General features: G+C 38.5%; 2 protein-coding genes across 12 annotated transcripts in view; one reads left to right on the top strand and one right to left on the bottom strand.

The window, feature by feature from the left end:
• Nucleotides 1-2,641, top strand: part of scrib (scribble planar cell polarity protein) — a 69,448-nt gene extending 66,807 nt beyond the window's left edge. For 10 of the 11 annotated variants that reach the window (XM_028569074.1, XM_028569077.1, XM_028569080.1 and 7 more), the window contains one exon: nt 585-2,641. In XM_028569074.1, the coding sequence (XP_028424875.1) occupies nt 585-721 (137 nt within the window). In that variant the 3' untranslated portion in view covers nt 722-2,641. The remainder of the gene's footprint in view (nt 1-584) is intronic. The other variant, XM_028569079.1, reaches the window with a different exon arrangement.
• Nucleotides 269-14,020, bottom strand: kif9 (kinesin family member 9). Its single transcript, XM_028569086.1, has 20 exons — nt 13,714-14,020; nt 12,588-12,759; nt 12,269-12,375; nt 11,924-12,154; nt 11,669-11,752; nt 11,469-11,561; nt 11,049-11,196; nt 10,577-10,641; nt 10,400-10,477; nt 10,178-10,246; nt 9,128-9,232; nt 8,962-9,017; nt 8,750-8,837; nt 8,525-8,616; nt 7,395-7,574; nt 7,053-7,258; nt 3,442-3,621; nt 3,265-3,344; nt 2,942-3,016; nt 269-2,837 (listed from the first exon to the last, which is right to left on the bottom strand). Exons 1-20 carry the CDS (start codon nt 13,807-13,809, stop codon nt 2,748-2,750), a joined length of 2,295 nt encoding a protein of 764 aa, XP_028424887.1. The 5' UTR covers nt 13,810-14,020; the 3' UTR covers nt 269-2,747.
• Nucleotides 14,021-15,032: the final 1,012 nt, after the last annotated feature.

The following is a 15,032-nucleotide window of genomic DNA, read 5'->3' on the forward strand; positions in this document are numbered from 1 at the left end:
CCTACTGATTTTAACTGTTAACAACAGAGAAAACTTTTAGAGGCTACTATCCATTAATTTCGTTTTGTTCTGACTTAGGATGGAATTATTTGAAACACAAGGAGGCATTGCTACATGTAATTATCTCCTTTCATCCACTTACACTAGAAACCCAGTAAAGCGCAAACGCGACCAAGAAATCAGCTTACTGAAAAAGACGACCATAACCCGGTCAATTAAGTGCATGTAAACACACTGAGTAAAACAATAGTTTTAAAGAGACTGTAAATTTGTTCTTGCAGTAACTTTAATGGCATTGACTCTTGAGTTTAAATACAGAGCCCATTGAGGTGGCTGGTTTAAACATACAGTCACTGGATACGTCAGTTTTCTTCTCAAAGCTTTCGCCTGGTTTTGTGATCTGAATGTGGGGCTTCTCTCGCAGGTTTAAGGGATCCATCTACTTTTCTCATAAGTCCAGTTGCCTTCATCTTTCTTCCTCACCACAGCTGCCGTTGGGAAGTGATTGTCATGTAAAAAGAAGCTCAACTGCAGCTGCTTGATAGATGTGTTACTGAAGTTGTTCTGTCTGTTTTTGTGTTTAGTGCCTTCTGCGAGCCCTGAGGCTGAGCTACCCGCCTCGCTGCCCGCCACCTCAGCCCTGGAGGAGATGGCCCTGTACAGCAACAAGCGCAAACTGAGGCAGGGCCGCCGCAGCCTGGAAACCGCCATGCCCACGTAACACCCCACACTAAGAGAAGAAAGCCGAAGACATAACGCGAACACACACATTTAGATGCACTGTGGAACACACAAGTGCATCCACAGGAGGCGCAGAGTCACCAAACACTACACACAGTGTCAGTATAGCGAGATTTACGCTCCCATATATAACCACTGCAGAGACTACGACACGGATAGTCACCACACGTACACACTCAATTATATCCTGCGTGCCAGTCTTGCCTATACACTCTGTGGATGAGTTGGCAAGTTACTCAATAGTCCTTCAACGGCAAGAAAGATAGTGTGGTTAGCTAGGACCGCTACTTACAGACCATTCTTTTTGTTGTACACTTGGTTTACCAAGTAGAAACCGATCGATTTTAAAAAGGAGGTGACCGAAGTTTTTAGTTGTTTAGTTTTTGCACCTCTAATGATTTTACTGTTTTAAAGAAAAACACATACTGGAAGAGAAAAGAAATGGGTCATAGCTATACTAACGTCTTGAATTATATTGTTAGGCTTTCATTGAATAGATTGTAAAATGTCAGGGGTTTCTTGAGACTTGGGCAGACAGGAGTGTATATATTAATTGAGGAGGGAACATCCTGCTACCTTCACAATCACAAATTGTGGAGAGCTTTAAAAAAAAATGCTACATATCTTTTTTTGCACTGCCACAGACCTGCTTTTTAAGAACGTATATCTTAATTTATTGTTTTTAGCATTTTATTCAAATTGAAGGCCTTCTATTTTACACTGTTTTAACCCCTCCGGTCGTTGTGCGCACAAAGATCGATGCTTATCATGATTTATCTTTAAATTTCAAAGATAGTTATGCTTCACTAAATCAAAGATTTCAACTAATGAATTCATATCATTTATTGTACTTTTTATTTTTTTTCCCAGAGAGAATCATATCTACAAATTAGATAGCTTGGACAAAGTATAGCTGTTGCACATCAGTATCACACCTGTGATTGAGTGTGCTACATCCCCTTGTAGAGAATATGACTACACTGAAGGCAGCAGCATTGATCAGGCAGCTTTACAAAAACCGATCACAGCATCAAATACTAAAGTTTGGAAACATTCATTTTTAGTATCATTAATTAACGGTACTCACCCTGCCCTGTTTAGGGTATTATTTTTATCAATGTGAATCATTCATTTCTAACCGTGAATTATCTGGGATATTCCAGAGTGACGTGAAGGTAGCAGGTGTTTTATTTTTCTGTCTATGGTTTATTTAAATCTGACGCCACTGAAAAAATCATTTATTATTGTGTGAATAATGTACAAATACTGAAAGGAAAGCAAACTTTGGGTTTGAAACTGAGCCAATCTTGACCTAGACCAAGTGAGTGTCTGGACTGCTGACACATCTGGATTTGGACAGGCTTGGTATTGGGATGCTCTCTGCATGTATATTGTTTTGTTAATGGGAGAACTGAGAGAGGCGGAAACAATTAGAAATTCCTCTCAAGACATTGTTCTTATTCAGTTCACTGCTTGACATACTGTCAGTTTATGTATCTGATGGGTATTTCTGAAGAATCACGGCATAGTAGCATTTGTGTTAATTTAATGTAGGGTATTCTAATGATAGCTTTCCATGTTGCTCTCACTGACTGAAATTCAGTTTGTTTGATAACGTTTGCAATGGCTGATATCTTCTTTTTTTAACTTTGTTAGGTAAATCTTTTTTCAGATGGGTTTCACTACATTATTAATGCAGTGTTTCAAGTTTTTGTTTATTCTTTTGTCTTGAGTTCTTTGGAGGCTTTTACTTGCAACTAGATTGGAGGGAAAGGGTCAGAAGTCCTAGGGTCAAGGGGTTAGCGCTCATAAAAGACTGTAACTAGTGAATTTGTACAACCAAAGAAGTCTATTTTGTGGTTCAGGAATAATAAATTTTACTTTTCATTTAAGAAGCTGATCCATTGTGTTGTGTCTTTTGTGCTTGATTAAATGTGGAAAACCCCCAAGAGAAGTGAATGCCTAAAAAGGAAAATGCAGCACATGTGGACACTTTAGTTAGTTACTTAGCTAACAGGTAGAATAGGAGGAAGTCTTCTCTGTCCAGACCTTGCAGACGAGTTCCTCTGCACTGGAGTAAAGGACAGTGCCGTCCTCTGTAGAGACAGAGAGCTTTACTTTTTGCATTATTGATTGTTAATGTGTTATCTGATTAAATAAGGAGTTGTTCCTTAGATCTAAAACAGAATTGGACACCCACCCTTTTCAGCATTCTGTAGCGGGCGTTGTAGAAGGACTCGGAGCTGTCAGGAAGAAGCCGCTGGTTATCCTCCCCCTAATATCAGCAGAGAAGCAGATAACTTTATACCAAAATTTAGTCTGAACTTTTCCAATACATGGCAAATTATGTCCTGTCCACACCTGTTAAAAATATAGAATCATTGTTTAACTGAGTCATGCACCTGTTATTTCTTTACTTTGTGTGACGGTTTTTCTTTACATGCAGGGTTTGCTTTATGGAAAACTATACAGAAACATTTTCTCCATTAAAGATGCATTGTTGTAAATGTGAGGTAAACTCACTTGTTCAAGGGTCCTATCTATGGTTATGTCCAGCTCCTCTTCAGGCACCAGGAAAGACTTCTTATACCAGTTCTCAAATTCTTGGACACACATGAGCAATTGATTATTATTCTGAGTGTTTTATAGGAACAAAGATTCCAGCCATGAAAGAAGATACAAGATATTTGGCAAACTGACCAGAGAGCAGGCGCACCCTGCACTGATCCACAAGGTGTTGACAGTAGTTGACCTCTGCCTTGACGCCACGTAGCACTTCATATCTCTGCCGGTACAGGGCCTTCAGCTCTCTGAGCTGCATCAATGAAGTGCCATCTGGTTCCTGCAGCACTGGCATCCCCTCCATAACCATATATTGACCTTCATACAAAGACACACAATGGAAAAAAATGTATTAACCTATCAAATCTAATTTTTGGCAGCGCCATCGGTACAAAGCCCCACTGTGCAGACAAGCACAGCTCAAAAACACAAACCTTCATTACACATTTAAATAGGGCTGTGACAGTATGAATTTCTTAATGCAGTGAAAAAACAATGTATTCCGCTTTATCGCCAATGCTGCCACCCCTAACCTGAACTGCAGTGTCTTTTTGGAGACTTGATGAATCCAACACTGGATGTCTTCTGTGATTATTCATCCAGTTGTTGTGTAAAAAAAATACATTTTAGACAAGTATAATATGCCATAATAAAGTCATAGTATAATATGTGGAAAAAGTAGTATAGTATGTCAAATAAAAATCACAAAAAAAGTCATAGTAGAGTATGTCGGAAAAAGTAAAAAAAAAAAAAAAAAAAAAAAGCCATATGTCGAAAAAGTAGTATAATATGTTGAAAAAGTTATACAAAATGTCATAGTATAGTATGTTGAAAAAAGTCACAAAAACGCAATAGGATAGTATGTCGAAAAAAGTCATAGGATATATTGTATTTTGAAAAAAGTAAATAAAAGAAGCCAAAGTATAGTATGTCAAAAAACGTCATGGTATAGTATGTGGAAAAAAGTCGTAGTATGTCGAAATAATAGTATTGTATGTTAAAAAAAAGTCATAAAAATGTGTATAGTGTGGGAGCTATTGGAATTTAAGGACAATGATGTTGAACCTCCTGATAACCAAAGTGGCCAACGGGTCAATGTGACACAAAGTCAACACAAGGATTAAACCTGAGGACAGTGCTTCAAACATTTCATGTGCGACAGAGATTTATTCCAGGCCACACTCAATTATCCAGATTATCATCCCCGTGGTTAAATGACTCTACTCGCTGTTTTCAACGTATATGTCGGAGGGTTGAACAACAGTGGAAAACCACCAAACTTCATGTTCACCGGATCCATCACAAAGAACTATTATCTGAATATAATAACATGGTTAAGGAGGCGAGGACATCTTACTTTTCTCACCTTATTTCTTCCAGCAAACGTAACCCCAAAATCCTTTTTGACACCGTCAACAACATTGTCAATCCTGCTCCTCCTGAAGTGCCAGTGTTTTCATAAAAGGACTGCAGTGACTTTCTATTTTTCTTTGAAAATAAGATCAGAGATGTCAGGAATAGCATCATCTCTTCTGCTACTGCATGTTCTGTTCATTCCACTCGGCCATCAATTTTGAATCGTTTTGCTCCTATTTCACTGCAAGAACTCACTGACTTGGTGAGCAGTATGAAATCTTCCTTGAGCCCGGTAGATGTTATACCAACTTCCTTATTTAAAAATGTCCTTGGGTCTGTGAGTACTTGTGTGATCTCTATAATCAACTGCTCTCTGCAAACTGGTTGTGTCCCATTGTATTTTAAACATGCAGTTGTTCAGCCACTATTAAAGAAAACCAATCTGGATCCATCAACTCCCGCAAACTACAGGACTATCTCCATCTTGCCTTTTATTTCCAAAATTTTAGAAAAAGTTGTTTCCCAACAGCTCTTTGCTGTTTTGGCCACACACAACATTCTAGTAAATTTCAATCTGGCTTCCGTCAGAAAAACTCTACAGAAACTGCTCTTCTTAGAGTGTCCAATGATTTAATGATGTCTTCTGATGCGGGTAAATTTTCTGTTTTGGTGCTGCTGGACCTTAGCGCAGCTTTCGATACTGTGGATCACTCCATCCATATGTTGAAAAAAGTCATAAAAAAAGCCATAAAACTCATAGTATAGTATGTTGAAAACAACCACAGTACAGTATGTCGAAAAAAGCCATAGTATAGTATGTCGAAAAAGGTCATAGTATAGTATGTCGAAAAAAGTAATAAAAAATGTCATAGTATAGTATGTCGAAAAAAGTCACAATGTAGTATATTGAAAAAAGTCATAGTATAGTATGTTGAAAACAACCACAGTACAGTATGTCGAAAAAAGCCATAGTATAGTATGTCGAAAAAGGTCATAGTATAGTATGTCGAAAAAAGTAATAAAAAATGTCATAGTATAGTATGTCGAAAAAAGTCACAATATAGTATATTGAAAAAAGTCATAGTATAGTATGTCAAAAAAAGCCATAATATAGTATATTGAAAAAAGTCATAGTATAGTATGTCAAAAAAAGCCATAATATAGTATGTCGAAAAAAGTCACAAAAAGCCATAGTATAGTATGTTGAAAAAAGGCACAAAAAAGCCATAGCATAGTATGTCGAAAAAAGTTACAAAAGTCATAGTATAGTATGTCGAAAAAAGTCACAATATAGTATATTGAAAAAAGTCATAGTATAGAATGTTGGAAAAAAATCATTAAAAAGCCATAGTATAAGTACGTCAAAAAAAAGTCACAAAAAAACATAGTATTGTATAGCAGCATGGTTAAGACTGTGGCCTCACAGCAAGAAGGCACAGGTTTTGAATCCACACATAGTACAGAATGTCGAAAAAAGTAATAAAAATGTCATAGCATAGTATGTCAGAAAAACTCATAGTATAGCGTGTCGAAAAATGCCATTGTATAGTATGTCAAAAAGTCATAGTGCAGTATGTCGAAAAAAGCCATAAAAAAAAAAGATAATGACCTCACGCCCGTCTCGAGCTAGAAATAGAACCAAAGCCTATTTTTCACACGAGACACGAGCGCGTTAGAAGCGTTTCCAGGCAAAATAGAATAGGAAAATATGTTTATATGTCATTTAGACACAAATGCATATTAATAAATGACATATTGATGTTTGAAAGTCCAGGTTTTGACATCTATGTAGATATAAATGTAATACAAAATTTCAGAGAAAATATTTTCAAATGTTGCACTGGTCATACAGAACGAAATATTGTGTAACATATTTTGCAGTCAATACTGCCGACGTTGTCTTGCTTTAATCAAATCAGTAGGCTATATATAAAGGGTAGTAGGATAGGCTACGATAACAACGTGAGTGACGGTCCAACATCAGATAGGCTGTATAGGCTCTTTACAGCTACACAGACAGCCCACTTACCCATTTTTCAGAGTTTGAATCTGTCGGCACTATGTCTCGAGATCAGCCCTCCCTGTACCTAGCAGCAGGAGCAGCGCCGCGTCAGACACGCTTCTGGTGTGTAGGACACAGAAAAATCCACGCAGCTGAGACGCAACGCTCGCGTGACGCGTGCAGTGTGTAACCGGCCTAAGAGCGTGCGGCCCATGTAGGATGAGGCCTTTGCAGCGGTCCGGGTTCAAAGCCGACCTGCAGCCCTTTGCTGCATGTCATCCCCCATCTCTCTCCCACCTTTCCTGTCTATCCACTGTCTCTCACTCTGAAATAAAGGGGAAAATAGCCCCAAAAAATCTAAATAATCTAAATAATCTTAAAAAAGAAGTACCTTGACCTCCTCTTGTCTCATGCTGCTGTATGGTTGCTGTGATGCAGTCGATCTCTCTCTTGACAGCATTGACCTCCTCAGTGAGCTGTCGAAGAAGACTGCAGCGTTCCAGCAACACAGCCTTGTTCTCCTTAAGGATGCGGTTGATCTTGCTGCCTCGTCCCACTTTAAAATCCTCAAAGGCTTCTGCTTTGGATGGAGTAGAGCTGGGCAAAGAAAGCAAACTCTTCAGTTGCAATGGTATAAAAACAACACTGCACATTACTTTAATAGAATTACCACTGATATCTGAGCTGACCATGTATTAGATAAGACTATATTCATATAATACAGTACACATACTCAGGGTTAAAGGGTTCATTGCCAGGCGGTTGTGATTCCTGCGAGTCCTGGCTCTCTGTTTCTGGTTCTTGGGACTCCTGTTCCCTCTCAGGCGTCTGGACAGAATTCAGCTTTGATTTCGAGGCACTCTCCAAACGCTTCTTTGAAACTGGACTCCCCTCTCCCTGTCTCTTGCTTTGGCTGGATAATCACATTGAGAGTGCCATTAGGAAAACCAAACTAGTGCATTTAACTAAGGGTGTTTTCACACCGACAGCCTTTAGTTCAGTTGAATCGAACTAGAGTTTGTTTGCCCCGCTGGTTCGCTTCGTTTGAACAGGTGAGAACACGGCAGTCGAACTCTGGTGCGCACCAAAAGTGGACCAAACAAGCGTACCGAGACCTGCTTGAAGAGGGGGTCTTGGTACGCTTTCAATCGAACTCTGGAGCGGTTCGTTTGTAGTGAGAACGTGATCCGTACTCAAACCGCACCAACTATATGTACTCCGCAAGTCTGAGCTAATGTCTCCTGTAGTCAGGTGTGTATAGCAATCTGCGATGCAGCAGAGCAGCAAACTGTAGCAGCTTGCAATGTTTCTATCACAGAAATAGACTGCGGTCAAGCTTGCCGTCCGTCACTTGTATCTCCGTGGTCAAACCAGCTGCCGTTAAAATTGGAGACAGACGCTGGCAGAGCAGAGCGAAGTCTCGGTGACCAGAGCAGATGTAGCAACGTCTCTTGCGAAACAATGTCTGATAATTTTAATGAAATGAGGTGGTTTGACCACTAGACCAGAACACAGGACCTTCTTCCTGTATTTACTTTCTTGCTCCCGCCCCCAGACATATCTGACCAATAAGAGGGCTGGACGTTCTTGCCTGGTACGCTTGGATTTTTCCAGGTGTGAAATAAAACCAAACCAAACCAACCAAGGGCAAATCGCTCCAAGTTTTCTAACTCACCAACTGATTCGGACCAAAGCAAATGAACTACAGGTGTGAAAACGCCCTTAGTCTAGTCCTGTAGTCTGTCTGTAATCATGCTCAAAGTTTTGGAATTACAGTTGCAATCATGGGGGATGGAAACAAACACTATAACATTGCCACTGATTCTGTTAGTTAGCTGTGGGATAATATAGAGGTTCACCTACCTCTGTTTGTCCCTAGACATTTTAGTGCTGGCTTTGGTCGAACTTGAGCGAAGTGCCTCCACATCCTCAGTGCTGTCTCTGGTATCCCACTCCTAAAAGAGTTTACAAATCAACATCTAATCAAAGCTCAATCACAAACAGGCTGTGAGTGGTACAATAGACAAATAGAATTACAACAACTAATTTTCACGAGATGCCCTGAACGGTGAACAGATGTTGACTGACCTTGATAGCAGCTGTGTTAGCGCGTTGGTCTTTCTCCATTAAGTTGAAGGTCTGGCATAGCTGTGCCTTCACCTTCTGCTCCTGTTCCCTGCTCACATAAATACATAAACATGCTGAATCACTTACCATTCAATTAAAGCCTTGTTCCCATTTTTGTCTAAAGAAACACTGCATTTTGAAGTTGTAGATTTCAAAAGGTAGATGATACTCACTGCACAGCTAGCTTGAACTGGGCAAACACTGCTTGGACCTGCCTGATACTTATGATCTGTAATTAGATGTTATGCAGAGAGAAATTAAAGCCTTCAAAAAACAATTCTAAGCCAAAAGTTGGTGTGACAGAGAAAATATTAACTGTGTTCTTCATTATGTTCTTACACTGATTTCCTCCAGGTTTCCCTTTAGGTACCTCTGAACCTGGCTGTGGATCTCAGCCAGCTGGGCTTCAGACAACGGCTCGTACATAATTCTCGGACGGTTCACCTGGTAAAGGGTGAATGATAGGCATTTAACTTCTAATGTGAACCAGCTGAAATGTGTTTCGGATTCTAATGTGTTAAAATGAACATTAGGAAGCATTGTCTGGTACTTAAACATAACATGTGAGTTACATACTTAACAAGTACATTTGAATCTGTTTTGTCTGCGTTAAGCTGTTATGCGAGAGACGCATTTACGCAGTTTTTTGTTTTAGGGGTACAAAAAACTGCGTAAATGCGTCTCTCGCATAACAGCATACTACGCAGGAGGTGGCGGTAGGCAGTAAAAACATTTTCTAAAAACATTTTCTTTTCCCAGACATTTTCAGTTCAAGATTTAAATCCCTGCCGCCAAGATGCTTCTCCATCGGTTACGGATCATGGAAAGTGAAACTTAAATCATGAAGTCATGAAGCGGTTGGATTTATTCATGTACTTCAAAAAGATTTATTTAAAAGTTTCTTTCTTTTCAAATTTTTATTTACAGCATCATATGTTGATATTGATATCATAATAGGCTATATATTAACTTAATGGGAGAAAACAGTTAGTTGTGTTATGTAAAATCAGACATTAAGCACCCACATATAGCCACATATAGCGGACTTACATCCTTTCACACTACTCCCTACGGCGAAAATTCACACGTAATGTAGGTCAATGGCGGCCGAACGGTGTTGATAAAAACACTAAAAAGCGATTATGCGTCTTGATAACACGGAAAAACGGCATACGAATTGGCGTGTCATACATACGCTACTTTATGAGATCAGTCTGCATATATAATAAAAAATAAAAACAAAATAAAAAAGAACGAAGCATACTGATTCGGGCATCGATTACCATGGCAACGATCAAAGTTTCAAAGCATTTGGGTCAGCCATAAGACATATTTCATTATAACACATAATGAAATCTGTGTCACCGTTTTCCTGCGAGCTCTACTCACCAATGTATTGTAGAAGGACAGTTCCTCTTTCAGCATGTGTAAATCCTTCTGAAGTTTCTTGATCTGAGCCTAATCACAACAAAAATGTCATGAGATCACTCACAGGAGCACAGCACAATGCAGACTGTAAACACAAGTAATACATATTTGTACCCATGCATGACCTCCCTGAGTATTTTTTGTGTCACATTAAGTGGTATGTGCAATATCATGTGAACTCACTGCTGGATCCATGTGTTCATTAACAGCAGGGTTTGTCCTGACGCACATCATTCTGCTGGCAAAACGCAGTGTAGAGAGCTGCAAAGAATATTAATTATCATCCAGAGCTGAAATGACACCACATGCAGTAAGAAAGAGACTGCTTTTTTGTTTTATATCATATATTCCACTGCTTACTGTTTCTTCTATCTGTGCAGCCTCACCATAGATGTTGGCCACAAGCACAGTGTTGCAGTTCCCTCCTGCAGAAACAGACTTATGTTGTTAGCATTATGTTTTACAAGTATTACAAAAAAAAGGTACCACTTAAAGCTTTAGTGCATAACTTTTTTATATTAATGAATGTCCATTTCATTTAAGCCACTGCCAAATTAGTTGATACAAAGCTAATTAAGACTATCAGCTCCACAAAACTCTCTCGGTATTTCTCAGTATGACTATGTTCAGAAACTGGTGTCGTCCGGCGACCTTGGCACGCAGAAAATCTAGCGGAGATAATTACTTCTCTAAAGAGTCAATTTTTTTTAATCCTCCGTTTTTTGTTGTCATTACTTAGAAATTCCTCATGGGGGAGAGAGAAACTAAGCACTATAGCTTTAAACTATAAAATCTCCGCCCTCAGCATCAGTTTTAGTGCGTGCAGTCTCACCCAGTGAGTCCTTGAGGGCATGAGTGAGTTTACTCTGTCTGAAGGGAACATGGTCTCTGCGACGGTCTGCCAGGGCCAGGATGGCCTGTTCCAGGAAAGACAACGACTTGTTGATGTACATGGCTTCTTTAAACATCTGACCCTCTGACTGGAAGAAGTTAAAATGAAGTGGGGAAAAATATAAACTTACATGACAAATCTTAGAGGAGGCTTATTTCTTTTTTCACTTTGTCTAGATGATTAAAAAGACAAGATTACATAACCAGGAAAATTTAAAATAGAATGGGTGATTCTAACACCCCACCTGGACATTACCTTATTCAAAGGATCTAACATATTAAAGGTCACATTATGCAAAATACAATTTTTGTATGGCTTTTCAACATAACTATGTGTGAAGTCAGACATTCTCAAACTCACCCAGGTCTTTCCCAGTCTCTCTGACCCGGCCAAATCCACCAGATTGAGCTTGGAAGTGACATACTTGGCAACAGACAAAGTCCGTGAGTGAGACTGTAATCAAGAAAGACATTTTCTCCTACTTAAAATCATATGCAGGAAAACGCATGTAACTACAGTAAACAATACAGTAAACCCTTAAAAGGTAAATGGACTCATACCTCTATATGCACAGTGAAGATACAGTGGGACCTGGAGGAGCTTCTGTTCAAGGCATGAGATCCAATAATGCGATTCATCTCACCCTGAGTAAAGAAAAAACAGCTTCATCAAGGTTACATTTTCAATGTATTAATCCATTAAATCCTGGAACTTTAATAACTTAAGACACACTTAAGTACGTCTTTAATAATGACTCCATTTAATTTTTTGGGGTGAGTTATTCCTTCAAATATTTACAGCAGTTAACATCAGACCTCAAACAGCAGGTTGAGAGCCTCCTCCTCACTGTGGACAGGGTGAAGAGACAGACCCCTGATGAACACCCCTCTGCTTGGCTCCTCCACCACCACCATGCCACGAGGAGACAGTTGTGGTGAACCTTGCAGCGATGACAGCAGGTCCACCAGGGTCTCATTGTAGATCTCCAGGTAGGACAGGTGCACAGAGAAGGTATACTCAGTCCTTTTGTCCATCTCCTGAAACACCTAAAAAACATTTAAAGAATGAAAAGAAAAAAAAGAAAAGAAAAAAAAACATATTTAATTAAGTGGAGCAGCCAGGGTCTTTCAGAGATAAACATTTTCACATGATGCGATTACCTCCTGAAGGGCCCGAGGAATGATGCCTCTTTGCTTGTACGATTCGGTGGATCCTGTCATGGTGTAAGTCTTTCCTGCACCTGTCTGCCCAAAACACATTAAAGTACCTGAAAAACACACAACAGAAGACAATAGATTATATAATAATTTCTTGAAAGATAAATCACAAGGGAATTTGGGCCCTTAAACTGGCTGTGATAGAGTCACAAGACAAAAGAAAAACAACAAACCTACAGTGTGTTGACAATAAGTTTTGCTTATCTGGTATTAATATTTAACTACACACGCCGCACAGTTTTAAGTATATAAAAAGATCTACCATTATAGCCATCCAGTGCTCCCAGTACCACCCGCCTACACACTCTGGCGTACAACTCCTCCTGGGATACATCCTGCAGGATGCCTGCCAGCCGGAATGACCAGGAACTCAGCTGACTTTTCCTGGAGTCCTCGGGCTTCCTTGAGTCTTTTCTGTGATGGATGTTCACTGTCTGGGAGACAAGACACAAAAAGAAGTTTTAGGTGAAACGTTACACTACCAAACACAGGAATTATTTTCAAGCATTGAAATTATGCTACAAGATGTCCACTGTGCTGTGTGTTCCAGGACTGAAATATTATCTGAAATGTGGTAAGTAACTTTAGACATGTTGTCTTGTCATAGCAACAACAGCACATGTCTGAGCAAAGGCTCCTTTCCTTTTTAACTGTCCCAGTAAGCAATCATGCATAACATCAGGGCCCTGGAAATAGACACTACTGCAGCCATCATTAAGTCAAAAGAAAGATGGTGGAGGTTAATTGTTTGACTTCAAAATTAAATTGAAAAGTTTTGTACAATGTCATAACTAAATGTCTAATTGTAGCTTCTTGTTAACAATGGTTTTAATGTACCATAGCTTTTTTAAACACATTTTTTTTAGGATGGCATTTTTTATGACGACCCAATGTTATGTGTCTGTACGTGTAGCTATAGTATGTTTATGTGCATGTGTAGCTAAGCATGTATGTATATGTTTATGTATTATGGTATGTATTGATATTGACAATTAACATTAATTGGATAGATTAACAATATGTATTGTTGTCTTAATGTCTTGTTTATTTGTATGTTGTTTTCACATTTGGGATAATAAAGTGACTGAACTGAACTAATACACATTTATGTATAAACATAAGTGTATAATTATATATTGGATATTGGGCCGACCTAGCTAGCTAGTAACGTTAGTCTAAAAATCATAACATTTCGTTTTAAACGTTTTAAACTAGCGTGCTTGCAAATTACAAAAATTATTCGTGCTAAATTCAAATTTTACCACCAGCCAATGAAAACAAAACTGTGACTCTGTTTCTAAATTCAACATTAAAATCAAATGGAAGTTAACAAAACTTGCTAGCTAGCTACTCGTATTGAAACCATAAATATTAAACCGGAGCTGTACCTGTCCGTCAGGAAGACATTCAATGAGGTCTTGAGAGAAGTGTGCCGTTGGCCTGATTCGGACAAACACTCCGACTCTACTGCTGTGAGCCTTCATACCACCTCTGTCAGAGACACGACGACAACCCAACAAAACTCAAGCCAACCGCCTCTCAACCTGCTGTACTGTACAAATATATTAACTCAAGCCACCTATACTATTTAACGAGAGGTTTCAGGTGAGAATAGCGTTAAGTAATTCCAGTTCTTCACCTCTGTTAACCATTGACATAGCTATGTTAACCCGTCTGTAGTTTCAATTCAGCGCCATGGCAACGACCGCGCGCGCGCAGTATGGCTATTAAGTGAGTGACCCCGCGCCTGTTTTTAAATCATACACTCATATTTAAATATACAAAATTAACAAAAATTATGATTAAACTGATTCATAAACACGCCAATTAGTTATTAATTTCGTTAGTCATATTTTGTAAATTATTTAATAAAAACAATGAAACCATCCTCTAAAAAAGCGTATATTTTTTGTTATTCCAACTCGTGACTGATCCATCATAAGAGACACTTTTTTATATTTGATCAACTGACGTTACACAACTACAACTGCATTTCATATTCATGTGTTGTATAATGACGACAACAGAGCTGGACATTGAATTAATGAATTCATTAATTTATGCATTTAAGACTATTGATTTAATACACTTATTTATTACCTTTTTTTATTTAATCAATGCAATTTGAAAAGTATAACTCTAAAAATTAAGGAGCCTAAATAATGAAAAATGTATCAAATAAATGAGGCCATTAAAAATTATTATTTTCAATATTCGGTCTATAAATTAAGAACAATGATTTTATTAATTATCTAAATGCCCTATTTTCTGGAAGCAAGACAAACAAGAGATGAAATACTCCCCTTTGTACCTTTAGGCTTTGTCCTGTGCTTTACATTTAAAGCTACAGGCAATTTTGTAATTTTCTAAATTTCTGATCCTCCAGAAAATTGGAAAAACAGTTTAAAGATCCAATTTTTTAATTTGTCAAGGCAGAAAAAAATAAAAAAATTGGATATTTTAACCCATTTTTCTGTTTTTCCAAATGTCCATTTGTGCTTAGAAAATTGAACTGATAAGCGTTACGCTGACCGTCCCTGATTTGGTTTCAAATTCCAATTCCATACAACCAACTCAGTGGTGGGAAGTCTGGGAAAAAGTAATTTCACCATTTTCCGTGAGATGAGAGAAGTCAAAGTATGGAGAGTGTCAAATATTCTTGGTAATAAATGTCTGTTAACCAATGAACAACGGACTTAGCTAGTGA

The sequence above is a fragment of the Perca flavescens genome, chromosome 22 (assembly GCF_004354835.1).
Source record: "Perca flavescens isolate YP-PL-M2 chromosome 22, PFLA_1.0, whole genome shotgun sequence".
Classification (NCBI taxonomy): Eukaryota; Metazoa; Chordata; class Actinopteri; order Perciformes; family Percidae; genus Perca; species Perca flavescens.